The 20,332-nt window shown below is 46.2% G+C and overlaps 1 protein-coding gene across 2 annotated transcripts in view; it reads right to left on the reverse strand.

Annotated features, from left to right (window-relative positions):
• Positions 1-20,332, reverse strand: part of LOC131281379 (probable G-protein coupled receptor Mth-like 1) — a 135,006-nt gene that overhangs the window by 65,445 nt on the left and 49,229 nt on the right. For both annotated transcript variants that reach the window (XM_058310708.1, XM_058310707.1), the window contains exon 3: positions 8,605-8,683. In XM_058310708.1, coding sequence (XP_058166691.1) covers positions 8,605-8,683 — 79 coding nt within the window. The remainder of the gene's footprint in view (positions 1-8,604; positions 8,684-20,332) is intronic.

Here is a 20,332-nt window from a genome sequence, read left to right on the forward strand (position 1 = left end):
ATCCAATGCTCTGGGTGATCTTTATTGGCTTAGCTGATCGCAGATAGGGTTGCGCGCGCGCGCGGCCTCTATATACGCATTCCATGGAGTGCGATGTATTTGTGGAGATGCAGATCGCGAGGATGGCGTCGACGGACGATTAAGCCGGTGACGATGGGGCGGCAATGATGCAAGATGACAGTTGGCCTTGTGGTCGGATCGATAATTAAAAACAGCATCACGAGCTGCCATCGAGCATCGTTCTCTCGTATGCAAATATACTTTTTTTCCCACCCATTCATTTATCCCAGGTGGTTGGAATGAAGGTGATTGTCAAGTTTATTTTCTAATGGAAATAGCCTTCCTCTGGATTTTTCCTTAGTTCCAACGAATTTTCTTTTTGTTTTCGTACCACCTGTTTCGTTCTTTTAGAGTCCCCAGGGTGAATGGAGACATTTCCATCCCACATTTATGAATAGTCGCCATTTGAACGGTCATAAAGCCAGTTGTCGTTGGGTAGATCAATGTAGTCCATCTATCGAATAATTATTTACTGCACCGGCTAGGGAAATGGGGAGTGAGTGTGTTTGTATGCTGCCGGAGCCACAGCACTGATAGTAATCATATGCAGCGGGTGAACCGAATGGAGATGGCTACGGCCACCAGCATAAACAGCGATCACACACGGGGTGTGTCTCAGCTTCTCGCGGACCAAACCAAACCAAAATGTCGACGACAGGACTGTGGCTGTGGTTTGAGTTCGGTTTGGGATATCGATGAAAAAAGGGGGCCGAGGGAAGGGGGAAGGGGCAAACGCATAAGGTATCTAGTTATTCAATGGCGCGTCTGTCGACCATCCATCCGCCGCTACGCGACCTCACAACTCCATTCCACATGTGCTCGGGGGGTTGGATATGGTGGTGTGTCATTTCACATGGATGAAAACCCTACCCTTCGAAGGGCGGGGGCGGTGGAGCGGCGTAGAGAAAGGGATGCAGGGTGGTGCCATCTGTTCGAGTGGTTTCAAATGACTCCACATTGATACAAAACCCCTCGCCTCAACACCCCGCCGCACGTACTGGTTAATGATCGAAGTGGTGAATTATTTTCATCCGACTGCTTGTAATTAAATGCCATCGGGCAAAAGCAGCTGTTTGACAAGCGCCGAAAGAGAGAGAGAGAAAGAGAGAGGGAGAGCGAATGCAATTTGCTGTGCAGCAAAAGTGCACGCGAGTGCAGTCGAATGCATTTCGAAGTGCGGAAAGGATGGGAGAGTGAACCGGTACTTGCTTTGTTGTTTGCATCATATTCAAACGCAAGGTTTGCGCGGAGTAGAAGGGAAGAAAAGGGGAGGGTGGAGAAGCCGTACAAGAGGCGACGGCATTGGTTTACAACCGATTTTCACATTGCTGACATTCCACAGTCCACCATACTGAGGCGAAGCGCAAAACACAACCACCAAAAAGAATTAACATACAATTCGATACACTTTTGTACTAAACTTTTGTTCCAAACTTTTCTAGGTTTCAGTTAAAACTGAGTAATGAAAACCACAGCTTACACATTTCTTCAAATTATCGTTAAATTTATGTATGAACCCATTCGTCGTAGTTCACACCATTTGAAATCGTCACATCATCTGCATTTTGTTCCAATGAATAACCCCAACCTCCAAAGGGAGTGTGAGAAAACTTATTCTAAGATCTACGAAAGCAGCTTCGAATTTCCCCACACACACATCTTTACAATTTGCATCACAATGTGTCACAGTGCGTGAACCCTTGTTTCACTTTTTCTTCTTTTTAATCCATAATTTAAAGCGCTCCGATGGGAAAGATTTGCGTTTTCGACGCACCGGTCAAAGGTGCAACATTATTAGAGGAAACCCATCTGCTTTGTTCACGAGCGATCCCATGATCGTTCGCCCCTCCCCCACGCGCCCGTCGCCCCCGGGGGTGGTGACAATGTTGGGGGAAAAAGTGCTGCGAGATCACTAAAATGTCGTCTCATCACCGTCATCATCACAAATCACACGCTTTTCAACAGATTGCGTACGGTGGTCGGATCGAACGAAAACTATGTTGCATCCTGCCTCCATCTTTCTCGGGCCATCACCATCGGGGACGCCATAATCCACCGGATTTGAAAAGGGCCACATAAATACGAGCTCTTTGACGGTCGAGTGAGCAGCGAGCGGGAAGGAAAGTGGAGACGGTTGGGAAGCCGATGGTGGCGTCGGGAATCGAAAAGATTAATGCATTCCCATTTATCACACGCGTGTAGACTCATGTTTGAGCATGTTCCACGTGGAAGACGTTTCCCGGCGAACATCGGGACCTCGGGGAAAAAGGGGGTGTTGTTGGTGGCGGTCGGACGCTCGATCGAACAAGATCATCTGCCGACGACGACGACTGTCACTTTTCCCGCGGTGCGATGCTCGATTTTATATTTTCCCCAATGTCAAGATCCCACACACCCCATGTCTCCACCTCCGCCCGTCTCGTGAGTCATGTCTTCCTCCATGATGGTGGCGGGATTAGCGGATGTTCACTTCCCGTGAGGGGATGGTCACTATATCCCGCTTTGTTTTATCTTCGCTTAAGACTTGGAAAAGAAAAGAAAAAACATGAACTCCTAACCGTTACAACCCGGCTGCCCTTTTCCGTTTCCGCGCGGGGTAGGAAAATTAAGCCAAACAGAAAAACCCTCACGCAATCAAAGTCCACGAGAGAGGTCATCGACTTAAATGTTTTGGGAAGAATATCACGGCAACAAAACAAAAAAAAAAGATGGAAGTGAGCATGTAAATCTCACCCATGTTCCCTCGCGACACACGAGAAATGTTAGTCGATGATTTAGTTCCTTCAGAAAAATCGATGAAAAATTATTCAACAACCAACCACCCGCCGGTTTTGGGGAAAGTCAGCGCAAAACCCATGCACTTGACTCAAAAACAGAACACTCAAAAGGCGAGTGTGAGTGTGTGTGTGCGCACTGTGCTCTGTGCCATGTTTGTCCAGATATAAGCTCATAATTCATGGTACAATATTTATTTTTACTTCTCCACAGTCGCCGGAGACGGTCTCAGTCATCTTCTTCCTCGCCCATGGAGCACAGGGAGTAAACATTTGCTCATTTTATCTACTGCTGGTGTTGCTGCTGCCGTTGCCCTATAGGTGGTTGGTCTCCGTAGGTTCCCTAGGACCGCCCCAGGAAGTCACCCGTGGAAGCGAGCGATGATAGTGCATACCTGCCCCTCGTGGGACCTTTTAAACCTTGTCTACCTTTTCTTTAACCCGACTGCTTACGTCTTGAACTAATCAGACGCGTTCCATGAGTTTCCCCCGGCCCGGGGGAAAGTACACACACACTTGGTGGCTCCCGGTAAAAGGTCAACCTCGTGCCCCGAAAGGTGCAGCAGCATCTCCAGAAGCTCAAAAGGTTCATATTTGATGTTTAGCTAACGGACTATTCAAATATTATCCAACAAAACACGATTAGATACGAAGGCACGAAGCAACTCCCAGTTAAAGGAATGGGAATTGAGACGTGTTGTCGATTGAATTTGTTCAAAAGATTCGTTGCTTCCGACTCACTTCTGGAATTCATGAGTATTTTACTCTATTATTCTAATTTCTATACATATCCTAACGAACTTATTTATTCATCATTCTTTATGAAGCGTTGCCGAAAAAACTGGATTGTTCACTCACGTAGATCCGCTTTCGAGTTCTTAATTACCTCTTTGCATGACAAACGGCTTTTGGAACCATTGATGCCTATCGCGAACGAAGTAGGTTTCACCAATCGATCGATGCATTTTTATCGGTCGATAAAGTTATCTACTAGAATTTTGCATCGCGTACGCTTTTTCTGTATCGGTCGATATAAATCTATCGGTCGATAAGGCAACCAGTTTTCTGGCTGCTAATTAGCTACTTTTCTATGGATGTAAAAATCGCATGGAAGACAATCGTCATCCAGCTGGATCCAAGTATCCTTTTTTTACTGCTCAAGTGATACATTTGGTAAACAGATGAAATCAGATGAAAAGAAATAATCAATAAAATCAGTGATTTTGCTAGAAATAAGGAATTGTGATGCTCACTGGTGTTAGTTATTGTGGATTCGTGTTGATTTTTTAGTGTATCATCATTAAAAATGATCTTTTAACTCGCTATCGACTGGTCCATAGCAGTGGATAGTATATCGATCGATAGGGTTCATCTTTTAGCGTTCGCGATAGCAATATCTATCGATATAGCAACTACTCGACAAATTTGTTCGCGTTTGACAGCCGTTTTATCCACTGCTATATCGATAGATAACTTTCAACGTTCACGATTGCTTAGTGAACCAAGTATCCTGAAAATGAACACTTGTTGGTCGATATACCATATCGATCGATAGAGCAAAACGTATCCGATAGCTCCCATTGTCGAATTCCGGTCTTTCCTTTGGGAGGGTAACAAAAGTTAAGGCAAACTGGCGAAACGATGACGAGGTCATATTCACTCGTTTAGAATTGAGGAAACATATTCTTCTCCACAGTACAGAATCGTCCCGCCATTACGCAACTGAGACTTATGCCTGATACTTACTAAAAAATGCCATTCTGTATTACATCACCTTACTTTGGATTGTTCCTAGTTTTCCACCCTGGTGTCGAAACCGGTGACACAGAAGCTCCATTACTGAGAGACTTTACTTTTTTACGTTGCCAAAAAAGTTTAAAAACCATGATAATGATGATCAACCTTACCTCGCTTCGCCTTGCGCGGAACAATAAGAAGTAGCCTCTGTCAAACCTGTTACCTCGACGGCAACTGTTTCGGCGTTTCGGTAAATATTTAATGAGTCAATTTTACGCTCAATTTCAGCGACATTCTGTGGCCAAAAGCAGGAGCCTCGAGACGACGACGGTGGCTCGATTCTTCGCCCGCCTTCACCGAGGTTGAGATTAGATGTGCCTCTGAATGAACTAACGACCCTCTATACAACCCATTGAATTTGGGAGAACCTTTTCAAAAACGTCTCATTTCCGCGCGGCTCAAAGTTTGGCGGTTTACCATGCAAATTTACCTCTCCCCTGCCCTCACCCCATTTACCCTTCGATAGAGATCGCAAATGTGTCTTTGTTGCGCCGAAACACCTACGCCGTACGCTATATCACTAGCAATTCGCGATCGTTGAACAAGCCGCTTCCCCACGCACAACGCGGCTCAACAAAAGGTACGGTCCTCTGGTGGTCCTCCAAAGTCGCCACTCAACCCCATCGATGGTGAACACAATAGAAGACGACGACGCCAGGCAGACGTGCAGACTTTCCAAAGCAAACCAATCGCTTCCAACATCCATCAACTCTTCGGTGGCCAATCAGCGTGGGATGGCGGACGGTTGCCACGGGTAAAAAGCATCCTTTGACAGCCATGCACGTGCACGTGTGCAATGCAGGAAGGAAGTGCTGTTTGTGCAAACAGCGCTAGCAAGACCGTGGCCCTTCGAGAACTTTGGCGAACACGCACAGTCAATCTAAATTTATGAATGGCAAACAAAAACCGGGCTCCATCTTCGACGTATCGGTAACGTTTCGCGTAGGGAAAGGATATCATTTTTCGGTTTGCAAAAGCGAAAGAAACTGGAAACTCATAATGTAAACATTTACGCTAGGAACGCTGTTTGTTTGAATTCTTCCCTCTTGCTTTGCTTGCCGCTTTGTTTGGCGATGGAAAAGATCCCATTTTCCATATTAGCATGTGCATTTATTTTTTTCTGTGTGCATTCCACAAAAGGTTGCAACACTGTTGCATCTTCAGTGGCGAGACAAATATTCTAAAGAAAATGTGAACAGACTATGGCCTTGTTTACTGCATCTCTCTAGAAAAGAAAAAAAACAACGAACGCCAACTAGAATTCTTTGCTGAATAATTTCCCCCGAGATTGTTATCATCTTCATCGCCTGCATCGCGACTCCTATTCAATTTAAATCACCGATCCAATTTAATTGCAAGTACTCAGGCACTCGCCCGACAGCTTTTGTCAATCATTGCGTCTAACGTGGACGATATTCGATCGACGTTTCGCGATCAGACTTCAGCAGCGTACGTCAAGCGATACCTTTTGCCTTACCGATCAATCGTGAAGTTTGATAACATCGGAAAGATGAAGTTTGCAGTTCATGATTGTACTTCAAGAGAGAGCAAAGTTACAATGAACTATAGAAACATTTAACTTCTTTCCAAATGAAATTTTAGAGAGGATTTAGAACGTCCTTTTTCTTCTCCTATAGCACTTTCAAAGTGGAAGTCCAAACATCTTAATCGACTTTTTTAACCACCTCCGATAGGAACCTGATACCACTGTGTAATAGAATGCAGAACACTACACACATCTCGTTCAAATGCTGATCGAATGCCCACCCTCTCTAGTTGACTGCTGCGAACACCGGGACGACGTTGGGGTTTGAAGAAACATCTCGTTAACGACCATCTCTCGCGCCCATAAAGGCGTAGAATGCCACATTTTTGTTTTGTTTCGAACCACTCGCGCACGACGCAGCCACCTCACACACACACAGGACAAGGTGGGCGTCCTTGAGTCGCCTTGAATGCCCTGGAGCAGTGAACTTCGTGGCGGAGCAGGGCGCGAGCGAACGAAGATCGAAGCCTTTGCGGCAACAAATAGAGTTGAACTCCCGCTTTTGAATATCTCAAGAGTCTCACCCGTTTTGGCCAAGCGCTACCGCTACCGTTGGCCACCTGGTCTGCGGTCGGATGAAAACTGGAAATAGAACTAGATCTTTATGTTCCCCCGATCGGTGCCCCAACAGGGGAGGGGGATTGTCCGGGACCAGCGAGGTATCCGATCTCCACACGACCTTGACGAAACGTTGTCCGCTTTATCGGACGCTCGGCTATCTTCCGCATTCATAGTATTCACGTTTAATGGCCGTAGGCCATCAGGCGGCAAGAGCATGGGACATTAAGAGAGTGCCTTCGTCAACAATACCTTCACCCAGACGGAAGCCCTGACGTACCTGTAAGTAGCCTTTCGATCGGCTTTGTCATTTGTTGATTGAGATTGAGAGCGCTCTCGCCAGGATCGCCCTCTAAAGCGAATAGTTCTCGACGACAGCCACCGGTTGCGGAAAAACAATCGGAGCCACGCCAAGCCACGCCACGCCAAGTAACCATTGTCGTTCTCTTCGAGGCTCAAATGTTGCAAACTCATGGCGAGATACACGTTCTTTTCTAGCACTGTCATTTTGCACTGTAGCTCTACATTTTGACCGCGATCTTGCACACAAGACCGCCACCAAGACCAATCGAAACGAGATCAGCTCAAATTCTGCAAATCATGTTGGGGTAAGGAATTTCATAACCGTGCACAAACCTTCAACGAGAAGTGCAAGTAAGCCCTGCGAGCGGAATAAAGTGTTCCTTAGATGTAGATCGATAATATTGTTACAATTCTTTCAGTTCTGACGTAAAAGGAAAATTGAACTCAAGTTGGTAGCGTGGATAGAGACAACAAAAAGGCAGTAAGGCTGTTTTCACTGCTGTAACCAATGTCTTCATGCCAAAGTATGCTCCAAGAGTAGATCATCGGAAACAACAAGTGATAAGATCAACATCGATTAATGAAAGATTGTTGTAAATTTCTCCCCCACTTCATGTTATAACGATACATCATTCCATATACTTTTGAATTAAATAACTTTACAAACAAGAATGACTAATCGCTGATACCAGATGATAGGATAATCGAACCTAACTTCGAAGAGGGCGTCTTGCAACGAAACTTTCCTGAAAACTTCTCCCTCGTTTCCGTCACTTTAAAATATGCAACTTGATATGTTTAAAATCCAATCATGCACGCTACAAACAGAGAGAAACTTCTCCCAAACTTTGCGCCATCATTTCCGCGAGGACGAAAGACGATCCTTCCACTTCATTCTGACGTTCCTCTAATAAGCCACCATCAATCGCGGAACCCATACGGGTTCCTGTTTTCATCCTTCATTGCACCCAAATGACGTCGAAGCCGATGAAGCCGTCGATGCAACTTAGGAGGGGTTTGTGTGCCGAATACCTTGCCGAAAGTTTGCCCTAATTGCATTTCGTCTCCGTACGGTTGGATGACTCGTGGGGTAGAAAGTTATCCTCGACGGGGTATGCATTTTACCGAAACCTATCGACAAATCCCATGATCCGGGTAGTCAAACTTTTCGCGCCTGGTTGGAAAATAGTTCACTGCAAAGCACAGCTTACTGGGATTCGTTCCGGAACGTCTGGCCCGGTCGGAGTGAATTTGCATTGGCAATAAGCGTTCTTCTAACGCCCGTTCCTTTAATACACCGTCACCAAGGGACCGTGACGGACTCGAGGAGAGATTTTAGTCCGTATCCTGGATGGACGGTGGCCCCGACTGTCAATTAGTTTGATGATTTGGTAAATGCCTCCTCTGCTGCCTCTGTGCGCTGCTTGAAGGACCTTTTTTTTTGCAGGAAAATTTCCACCAACCATCATTAACGACTTCATGGAGAGGAAAAACATCCTCCACGGACCCAACGACAGCAGGAGAAAATTGAAAAATAATGTCCCTCTCGTCGACGGGTCGACTTACCGGAAGGTCCACCAGATATTGAAGCACATCGTGTTGAGCCAGAAGAACGCCGCCAGGAAGAAGAAGTGCATCATGATCGCTGCAACGAGAAAGGGGAAGAGAACAAAACAAGCGGCGTTAGATGAAAGCGAAACATTAATGCTCGGCTTGTGCCGGATCTTCGGTGTGGAAAATACGCGCAAGAGATATGGCGAATGGTTGTCGAGTGGTGGATACTGCGCGAGGTTTTCTCTTGTCCCTCGTGTTGTTGCTTTTCCATTGTCGCTGGTCACAAGAGTTTCATGTTTGCGCTTCACGGTGCTGTGCTTTTAATCCAAACTGACTGGGCGAGTGCAGTTCGCAAAGGTTTTTTTCCTGTTGTTCTTCTATCTGCGAAAACAATATTCCACAACTTCCACGGCTGCTTACAAGCGGGCGATGCTTTTATCGTCTCACCCCAAGCAGTGTTTTCCCATTTTTTTCTTCCATTTCCCGAAGGACGAAGAGTTTACACCGGATGTGCGAACAATCTCCTGCACAATAGGTGAGTGGTGTCTGGCTTTAGCTTTCGCATCGTCTACCTTGTTTTCATTTTCTTCATTTAACACGCCTTCGGAGCAACATTTTGAGAAAAAGTTTGTTGCTAAACTACAATCCCCCGAAACCGGACGTTCTATTTGCACAAAGGCACTTGAGCTCTTCATGGGCGAGTTTTATTATAGCTCGTACTGTACCCGACTCAAGTATTTCACTTCCGACAAATTTAGACTTAAAAACAAGCATTAACAATTGCCTCGACTTTGGTGGGTTATTATAAAGCCCTTCCGCTAAAGAATAATTTCGCATTACTCAAAGCTGTTCACTCCTGTCACCCACTGCAAAGAGTATGACTAACATCATGAGACCACAACAAGCTGGCTGGCAGGGAACGGTTATTGTAATTAAATCTCATTAATCATCTGACCAGCCGATTGCGTCAAGTATCGGCCGGGGACTCTCTTAGATCATACATGCGCTCTGCTGTAATTAATATCGACAAACTGATTGACGAGTGCCATGTCTAACCACAGTGGAGTTGGACCAGTCGCGTTTGAATAGCTAAACAACGTGACAGACTCCTGAGACCTAATAGCCACGGGAAACGACATTCAAGTATGTTCGCTACTTGCGCAACACGTCCCGGTTCAGGTTGGTCAAGTCCGAGGGCGTGCAGGGGTCCTCCAATGGATCTTCAACTAAAGCCACAGAAAAAGACCCTCAATCTTTTGAGTACACTTAACCTGTTGCCAGCGAGAGTACATTAAAACAGCGTAATATAACAACATAATTATCATAACTTCACAGCATTTCTCGGCCTGTGCATCCATTCCAATGCTGCTGAAAAGGGAGAAGATAGAAAATTCAACGACCACTGGGTGGGTTTGAAGTCATCCAGTTCCAACCGAAATCAATTCAATTGTTTTCACCTCTGACGCAACCAAAAGGCGTTGGTAAAGAGACAAAATGCGCGGCGACGTAAAAACATTCCGAGCTACGCTATGAGGCCAAAGTAGTAAGACAAATATCAGCAGAGATGAAAATAAACACAGAAGTGTGAAAACGAGTTACATCAGGCATAATAACCCGACCAAGAAATGCATTATGCATCGATGAAGGGGTACGAGTCGTTATTGTATTGTGTGCGTGAAGTGATTAGTTCATTATTAGTAGAAGATCATTAGAAGTAGTAGATTAATTGAGACCTAAACCGAGATACAAGAACTTCCATAATTTGAAAACATTTATTGATGATTATATCCTGATTTAATAACTTATATTTCCGTTGAAGACAAGACCAGACTACTAAGTAATACTCTAGTATGGGTACGTTGAACCACATTACATTAAATCCATACCGAATCAGTCGATGACAACCATATCGTTGCGGTTAGAAAAGTCTGCGGTCTGCAACGAACCATTCATTTGTACATCGCTGCATCGTCGAGTCGGTAGTGGAGCAACACATAGCCTCCAATTATTAACATTGTATTGTATCCCATGGGGATGGATGAGATGGAGTTCGCGCCGCTCTCACTGCGAGTCTGCTTCCATAGCACACAAGCGATCGATCTAACGGGAGTTTCTAGGTTTTCCCTCTGATTATCGAGAACGATTAATAAACGCTAGTAGTGTGCTTGTTCTGCTTCCAACACTGGTTGCATAGCCCAGCCCCACGTTTGCTTCCAGAACAAGCTAGCCGAGGGGGAAGTCTACCCTCCATTAGCGTCTACAAACATATATCCATCGATGGATCAGCGTGCCAGCGAACAAACCGATCCATTGTAAATCGTGCAGCCCCAGTTTATGCTAAGTACCGGCGCACTCTAGGCGGGCATCACGTGCATCAAAGAGGAACAAGATCCGCGCGATCGTAGCGATTGAACCGTTAGAACCAAACACGAACGCTGTGTTCTTGTTCTGGGTTCTTCGAAAACCAGGGCCTTCTGATGCACCCGGTTGATGGGGCCTGAGGCCGTATGATAATGATGGATTCCGCAGAAGCTGCAGCAGCTAGAAAAAGAGTTGAGTGGCTAACGACCATTACAACCCGGGGTAGTAAGATAGCAAACACGGAACAGGAGCAAATTTAACTCGACGGATTGCGAACCTGGAGGGCGTCGTGCGTTAACGCCCAGTAGCTTAGGCCCGGACAAGACAAGCGATGGCAGCCATCAGCAGCGTGTCAAGTACAGAAACGGCGGACGAAAGAAGCAGCACGATAGACCCCAAGCTAGGTTAAGATTATTTTTCAGAAACTCCGGGATACTCGAATACCTCACGACGGGGTGGGCTCAATGGTCGTGATAAGCAATTAAGGTGAGTTCGTTCTAGATATAAAAATCTTCTCTCCACGGGCGTCTTTATTTCTGAACCTACCATAACACTCAGCCCTGCTTAACGCTTTGTCGAAAACTTTTTGGAGCTGAGACACAACAGACAACAGTGTTGCCTACCCAACATTCCCAACACGCCGACACGAATAAGTCTTACCCGAAGTGTAAGACCATTACACGCGAACTCCGCAAAAGGCAAGCCGAGGGATCCAGAATAAATTTGCATCGTAATTTATGGTATTTAGCCTAGAATTTATTTTATAACGGTTTGCATTTCGCTTCCAATTTCCCTACCCGTGTTCTCTCCGCCAGAACAACACCTACCCGGTTTTACGTCCCGCCGCAATTGGTTTTATTTTGCCCATTTGTTGCGCGTACTGGAACTGTTTATTTTGGAATTTGCGTTCCTGCCATTTTCGAGCGCGCGCGCACACACACCATTCTTGTTCGCGCCCGCATCAACCCGTGTTGTATCTTCAAACTCTGACAGGTGACGCTGAATGTGAATTATTCCCACCCCAGGTACCCTTTCCCTCCCCCCAATCAAAGTCCATCTTTAAGCCAGACATTATGGTGCGTGAGAGGAGTGCTAAGTGCGGCCCAGTTTGTGGCGTTTTTTGGAATGGGTTTCAAAAGGTGCCGGCTTTCCTCCCAGTTCCCCCCAGGTGGGTGTAGGAGTCGGCTATGTATGGGAAAGTTCGGTCTTTAGGAGGACGTCTTTAACCGAAAAAAATAAAAAAGTTAGCGTATGCGTATTATTCCGTCGGAAACAAAAGTGAGTATCCCACGCTATTTAACACATCTTGTTATACTGTATTAAGGCAATGTATCATTGAAGTTGTAAAAAGTACGGTGCTACTTTGGTGCTTTACGGTGGGTAAAAACTCAATCTCAACTCAACACCACAAACAGCACGCCACACGGTTCGGTTTGGCACGTACTAAAGCAGTCCTCTCGCCGGAAAGCCGAGTCGTAACAGTTTTATGTTACATACACTTTCCTTCCGGCCGGCCCGAAGATGTGCCACCCCGGGGCGGAACGTGAAGAAAAACGAGAGAAACACAGAATGGTGTTAATCGAGAGAAAGCACTTTGTCGGCTGGTCATTATCCGGTCTCGGCAATCTAGACACTGCCAGACACCATTAGAAGCTGCATTACGTCGACGTGCAGTAAAACTTACGAGCACCGAGACGATTTCTTCTACGTTGGCCTTGCACTTTACTTCCAGTTGCGAATTTTCCTCAATCTCTAGGCTTCTCACGAACAAGCTGTCGACTTACACACCGCGTTTCAAGGTGCGAAATGTTTAAGCTCAACTCCCTCTGACAGAAGCTCGCCAAAACGGGCAGTAATTGCCCTTCAGGATTTGTCTTAAGAGGCAGCCAAGCTTATCGGTTTGGAATTTTCCACACCTAACTTTCCTGACCCAACCATGAGAAGGATCATCCTGTCACGCGTCACGATATTCAGCAGCTTCAAGCGATCTCCCACCACGTCCATTATACCTTCTTCCCTCCCCCTCGTATGCTCGATAATTTCCCAAACACCAACATAGTGATCAAACGATCCTCACACCAGACCATCGCAGATATCGCTATCGGATCGCAAACAATTTTAATGTGCAACAACCAATGTTTGCTCCCGTTCCCGATCGTTTGATTCGGTGTTTGTTGATGTTTTTCCATCCATTTTCATCCGAACCCTGACAGAGAAGAGAGACGGCACGATCACGCCGTAAAGAGCCGTTCGATCGAAAATCGTCGCTACAGTTCCATGAAGAATCGTAAATTCAGCATTTCCGCCGCAGTGAGTTAATTAAGGCAAAGGGTGGAATGTTTGCTACAGGAGACCATGGCCAAGGGAAGGAGCGGGGAGGGGAGGAAAAACATCGAAAGGAGAAACATAAAAATCGCTTTCAATCTCGAAAGGAATCTGTGCCACCGGAACCATCGCTTGTGGGGAGTGGGGAGGGAAATCACAACCGTTTTGTTGGGAGTGTTTTTCAGCGTTTTTCACGGGAAAACCGACGCGTCGGTTCCATGGCACGGGCGACTCCAAGGCGATCTTTTACGAGCTACCAGCGACGATCCCGCTGAAGACAAACATTTAAAAAAATACAAAGCCGCATCGGGGCGCGATCTTCGCTTAATTGCGTGAATTTTCCCGTGAGTTTTGTTTTACTTTCGCGCGTGAAAAATTCGCACACCACCGCGCGTGCGACCAAAACGGCTGAGAAAACCACGGACCAGATTTTACGACACTGCATCGAAACCCAAAAGACAGGAGACAAAAACAAAATGCGGCCTTTGCGGGGTTGAAAATGGCAAATAAAAATGGACCGGACCTTCGTTCTTCGATCGACGAGGGAGGAAAAAAACGACGTGCGACCATAAAAGATTGAAGCACCGCCGTTTTTACTGCCATCATGATGACCAAAATAGCACGCAATTGAATTCGGCCGAAGGCGGAAATGGGGGGGGGGGGGGGGGGGGGGAGAGAAACCATCTAAGAACTACAACCACCCGACGACCGACCGACATGCGTGTACGGGAGTTATTTAATCTCTCCGTAAATTAACTTTACCGCCGTCCGTGTAATTGATGATCATGGCGCTGTTGAAAGAAACGGCCGGCCCCGTGTACAATTTGGGAGTGAAAAATTAAGTTCAGGGCGAAATGAGGTGAACAATCCCACGGTCCGGGCATTGGAATGAAGGAAAACACTCGCGCGTACAACATTCATTGACTTCTCTAGCAGTTAACTACAATGGTTGGAGAGAAATATCGGGCTATGGATCACGCAATAAACACACACACCACACGTCGATCGAACGATGCTAACGTTATGGTCAAAGTTGTGGGAAGATGCTTTCAAAAGTTTTGTTTTTCCACAGAACACACATTACCGTCCGTCTGGGGGAAAAAAGGGAATAAAGACTCCTCCAGTCTCAGAGCAAGACAGGGCCATCCATTTCCAGCCGATTTCCGGCCTCCCAATGGCTACATCCACTCGAACTAAAATGTCGTAAATCATCAAAAACCTTGCCTAAAACGAGAGAGGCTTATGTTCCGGGCCCCGGGAAAGGATAAAACTCCCATCGAATGGGTGTCCAAGGGGTGGTAAATTGAATTTCATAAATTTACCGGTCCACTGTGAGAAGCTTCGGCGTGTCCTGCGAGGATGAACGTCGGACCTAATGATAGTTTGCCAAGTGAACCACGACCAGTAGAGAGCCCCGGAACAACCCCGATTCAAGCCGTGCCAGATGCAACATGGACCGTTCTCGGAGGAAGTTGGACGAAATTAAATTCATTACATTTGCGAGAAAATATGTGGCCCCACGGAGGAAAACCTACACGGACAACGAAGGACATCGGCCGGCGCGAGAACAAAGCACCCAAACACCGGAAATAGGGTACCAATTCCATAACAACACACACACACCCAGCGTCACGAAGTGCCTTCGTGATCCTGGAGACATATGCAACCGTTCAGGCACAGTAGAAAATTGGTTCCATGAGCACAAACTCACGAACGGACGAACAGAAAAACGACATTTTTCCTTAGGGGAAAAGCCGGGTTGGAGCATGGAAGAAAAACGTTGCATGTGATGTGGCCAGTTGTCCAAATCATTCCGTTGTAACCGAGCATGTTACGACGACGATGGAAGCTGCTGTCCCAAACGCAGAAGAGCACCGCTTTTCCCTTTCGGAAACCCCATCGGACTCATCATCCAACAGCTTTTCCTAAGTGGAAGAGTACGACCCAAAACGCGCGCCCGAACGTCCAACCGGGACCAATGACAATACAAACAAATTATTCTCTTCCGGATTGGCTCTCGTGCGCTGTTTGCAGCATGCCGGACACGAGCGGGGAGGGGGCAACACATTCCGGACGGTTCTCGTTCTTGAGAAATTCCACACCCAGAACGGAAAACGACAAAAAAAACATGGTCCGAGCTACAACCTCAGTCACATTAAATTACTGTAAAATAAGTCCCCCCTTTCCCTTCATACTACGTTTTCCTCCGGTCATCGTTGCTCGAGGGACGTTAGTTTGAAACACAATTTTGATGATGCGAGTCGAACATAAAATTGTGGAAAATGTGACGTTTTCCAACCGGCGACGGTGACGATGAACTTTTCCGGAGACTGGAGCGTAATTGAATCAATTTGTTGCTGCGTCTGAGTACTCCGGGCCGAAATAGTGGCCACTGGTTGATACACATCACTCACACTGATAAAAAAGCACCTCTACAATGTTTGAGGGAAAATATGTTTCTACCAAACATCACTCGTCTCGCAATTTAGTCGAGCTGGCTTTTTATTTTGGACGTGTGAAATTAAATTCTTCCATCAACATTTTGCCAAACGCCGCTTCACTTTGAAGTGTGGTTTGATTTGAAAGTGTTGATTGAGGAGTAAAAATCGATTGTAAAATGGTGCAAGTGAAAAATCTCCTTCTAGTTTCTTACACAGCTTTATCAATAACATAGAGGGTTTCGATTCATATAATGGAATGTTTCAATAGGTAGAGAGAACATTTTAAAGGCATAGTGGAATGTTTCAATAGGTAGAGAGAACATTTTAACAGCATAGGGGATATTTTCAATCGGTTGAGCCAACTTTGCAACCATATAGAGGAATGTTTCAGACAGCCAGGGGAATAGTGCAAATCCACCGGGGAGCTTTGCAACCGGTTGAAAATATCCCCTATGCTTTTAAAATGTTCTCTCTACCTATTGAAACATTCCACTATATGGATCGAAACCCTGCACAATAATATGAACTACTCTTCCTCGATCTCAACAACATTTAAGTCAAGTAAACAAACCTACGGCAAGAGAAAGCGATTCAAGATGATCTGTAAAACTGAAGCAAAACAACTCTTGATTTATTCGGGACTAAATCTAACATCGTAGGTCGTCACATCTTTTTCCCTTTTTTCTTTCCCGCGGTATCGCAACCGATCGGACGACGGGCCCATGACATGATAGAAAATCTAGAAAATCCAGCCCCTTGATCTATGACCCAATTAGTGCGCCGGGGGGGAGGAATGAAAAAAAAATACGGTAAGAGATTCCTCATCGCGGTCTCGGGCTCACATTGACCTAAAAGTGGAACACGCAGAACAAACCGTCGGCTCGAGCCGGGAAGGCCCTTCTTCGCCAGCGTCTAATTGCAATCCCGCGTCTCCTAAGAGACAGCCGTCGCAGAAGAAAACCGTTCCCGCGTGTTACTTCACTCCTTTCCCGATGGCAATGGGGTAGGGACATGGGGAAAATGGGGCTAAATTAACACCCAAAACCTTCGTTCGAAGATGCGATCTTCGAAGACTGAAACCGAATCCGGTGAGTCCCAAGCAATGTTGTGCAATTTATGTTTCATCCCATTTCCACCTCCGCTGCACGAAAAACGCTCGCTCACGATCAAACTCCCCCAACACGCGTGCGTGTCCTTGAAACATCATCACATAATTTTTAATCCCACTTTAATCTTCCCACGGCCGGAAAACCACGATCCCAATCAACACGCGGGTCCCGAAGCAAAACAACTCACAGTCACAGTTGGTTCGATCCAGATCGTGTTCGGCATCGCGATGCTCGTGAAAATTTGTAAATATTTGACCAAAGTTGTGGCCACCATTAGGAAGGACAAGATGAAAGCATGCATCCGTTGACACGAGGTTGCTTGTAGGCTAAGCATGTGTTTGCTAAAAGCACCTGTTGCTTGAAGACAACATAAAGGACAAACGTTCGAAAATATCGGGGAAATTCCGATGTCACACGCCTTTCAGGTATGTTTCATTTTGAAGGCCATAAATAACCATCAATTTACGTAAGGAGAGCGGGAAAAAGATTTCCACGTAGCATCAACCATACGATCACTTTGTGTCACAATATGTTTTTGCTCCCGTACGGTGATGATTGTGGTGTAAAAAACATTACTATTTTAATCTTTTCCAACACCCCAAAAAAAAGCCGCACAAACTGCTCAAGAAAACTTCTCCAACGTTTCCATTTATTATCTTTTCCAGAAAAACGTCAAACCGGAGAAAAGACGGGAATTACTAGTTGAACTTCTCGGGAAAGCAAACAACATAAGGCCACGACCACCACCGGGGGCTTTGTTGTTCCGTTTTCCGGTCGGGCAATAAAACTTTAGTTTCCTTCCTCCTCCTTTCTTCCTCCCTCAGAACACACCGTAACAAATCAAAGTAAACCCGAAGCCCCAGAATCGCCACAAACGCCCGAACATTTCGTCCGGTTTACGAAACGGGCGGAGAAAAACTTTTCACACAAAACCCCTCTGGAAAACTAGTTTATCTTTCAGTGTCTCCTTGGTTTTTTTTTTGCCTCACGGAAACTAGGAAAGGAAATCTTTGATTGGCCACCCACAGCCCGGAAAAGCAGCTCAATAAATGTTTCTGCAAAAAAGTTTGCGTTTTCTGTCACATACATTCTTTCTTATTCCTTATCGATGCGGTGGTGGTTGTTGATGTTCCAGACTTGAGGCCTTCAGCTAACGCTTCCTCTCGAGAGACATCTCCGTGGAAAACTTTACGCCTATCCGTTCCATTGGCCTACATCCGGAAACGATAACAACGAGACTTGACTTTAAGAGCTCCCCGGAAGCGATTTCATTTTATTGTGATTCCTTTTCAGTAACATTATTCCTCAGAGCACCTCCGTCTTATTTCAAGACTTTTAATAAAACATCCTAAGGACGTAGATGAAAAGTGGAAACATAACATTCTTTTCGCTTCCTTCCCAGAATGAAAAGCTTTTCTTCAGGAGAGGATTTCCCCAAGCCGTTCGAGTGGGAAGGATTTAATTTCAAAACCTCCCTTCCGGAGTTCGCCATTCGATTTAAATCTCATTCCCAGCTCCTCAATGTGCATTCCGGACGGAAGGATGGAGCGTCGCTATTCGCGTTGGCGCTCCTGGGGACACTTTCCCGACGCCGGCCTCTCTCTCTCTCTCTCTCGGCAGCCCTGGAAGGTATTTATCTTTGTTCGCTACGGTGCCGCCTGATTCTACAATGACAGAAGTTTACCAACCCATCAGAGGCCGGGCCCGGGTAGAACAAAGAAGCGTCGGGAAAATGGCGCGTGTGGTCTCCGGGTTTCCTCTAGCTTCGATGGGGTTTTTATAAGGTCGCCCGGCTTCGAGTTCCCTCTCCTTGCGACGCACCAGACGGTCCAAAGATAATGACATATTTTTTCCATCCCCACCCTTCAGGACGCTTCCATCCACCTTCCCCAAAGTGGTATGTGTCTCGTGGCAGCGCAAACCACCACTTCCTACCCTGTCCCACACCAAACCAATGCATCCTGTATTGTTTTTCTTGCGCCAGAGCTGAAATAATAGAATTTCCGCTTGATTTTCATTTCCTTCCTGTTCCTTCCTCGTCCGTCTTGTTTTACTGGAATCTTTTGAAAGTGCACTGAAGAAAAGTGAAATAGGAGGAAAAAAAACCGACCCACTCTCACCCTTCGGCATGCCTTTCTCAACGACGAAGATTGTCGACTCTTTAAGGTACTCAAAAGGTTTCTTGAAATTGCATCACAAAAGGGCGGAAAATTGATGTTTTCTTTAGTGTTTCCTCCCCCGCCTTAATTCTTGGGGTTTGAAATTCGAGCTAAATAAATAAACAATCCCCTTGGCAACTAAACTCGCGTACATTATTTATGACAATATTAATGAGCGCACGGGCATCAAAATAAAGACAAGCAAAACACAAGAGACCACGACAAGAAGCTATTTTCATATTTTCTGAAGTCAAAACATCAACTTTCTGTGAAGCATTTTCCGCACCAACATTTACACACACACATCGACGCAGGCAACCGAACTACCCAGAGTTTATATTGGCCCTACATAGTCCCCAACATTGACCCTAACATTGACCAACACATCGACCAGCCGGGCGCGATCTAAAAATGGACTCATCGAATCGAAACTTCAAACGTTCCGTAACCCGGCAGCATGCCGGGGGATGTTGTAGACGCAAGAAAAATCGCTCTCCATGGTCAGCGAAGGCGAAGGGCCGCCGGGCGGTCAATGCCAAGTCCATACGTTCCCCGGGACAGTAATGTGGTGTCGAGAAACGCGTAACGACTACCGGCCAGTTCCGACGTGATAGTTCAATAACTTCTCCCGTGTCGGGCAGCACCTTCGAAGGGGAAAGAGTTAGTTTTTTTCCATCCCACCCAGTTTTTCCCACCCGCCGGTCAAGGTCAGATTAATGCAATCTCGAGGCAAACTTGGCCGGGAGCGAAAAACCGCCAGACCCAATCGGAGAGGGAACGGTGCTTAATTTATAATCTACCCATTAATTCTTTCCCGCGCTCCCTACCCCGTGCCCCCTCCCCATCGGCCGCGTTCTCCCAACCCTTCTATCAGAAACTTTAAATTAAACTAATCTTCCGATTGCACGGTTGTTCTTTGCTCGCGGAAGGAAAGTCTTGGGGGGAAAAAAACCAACCACCAAACACCTACTCCTGCTCTGCAAGGAAAATAGTTCGAAAAGATGCCGCAGGCCAACGGGGAGCATTCGCAGCATAGCGCCTGTGGGTGTCACGCAAATGGTGGCGCAATTTACAATCTCGTCGACTTTTAATTAAGTTCATTATTTTTGTGGCGCAAAAACGAACGGGACCGAACCCGATTGCGGTGGCAGGAAACCTACACAAATGGCATGGCTTTAAAGTCATTCCGACATCCGAGGCGAAGGATTGCCGTATTTCCGCATTAAAACTGCAGGATTGGATGCGATTGCTTCTGTTTTGGCCGAGATTCTTTGGCACCGTTTGTGTTATCAGGACTCTGCCGTACGAACGCTCCCTTCGTTCGTGTGGTTTTTGGCCGGAAAAT

Source organism: Anopheles ziemanni, chromosome 2 (genome assembly GCF_943734765.1).
Source record: "Anopheles ziemanni chromosome 2, idAnoZiCoDA_A2_x.2, whole genome shotgun sequence".
Classification (NCBI taxonomy): domain Eukaryota; kingdom Metazoa; phylum Arthropoda; class Insecta; order Diptera; family Culicidae; genus Anopheles; species Anopheles ziemanni.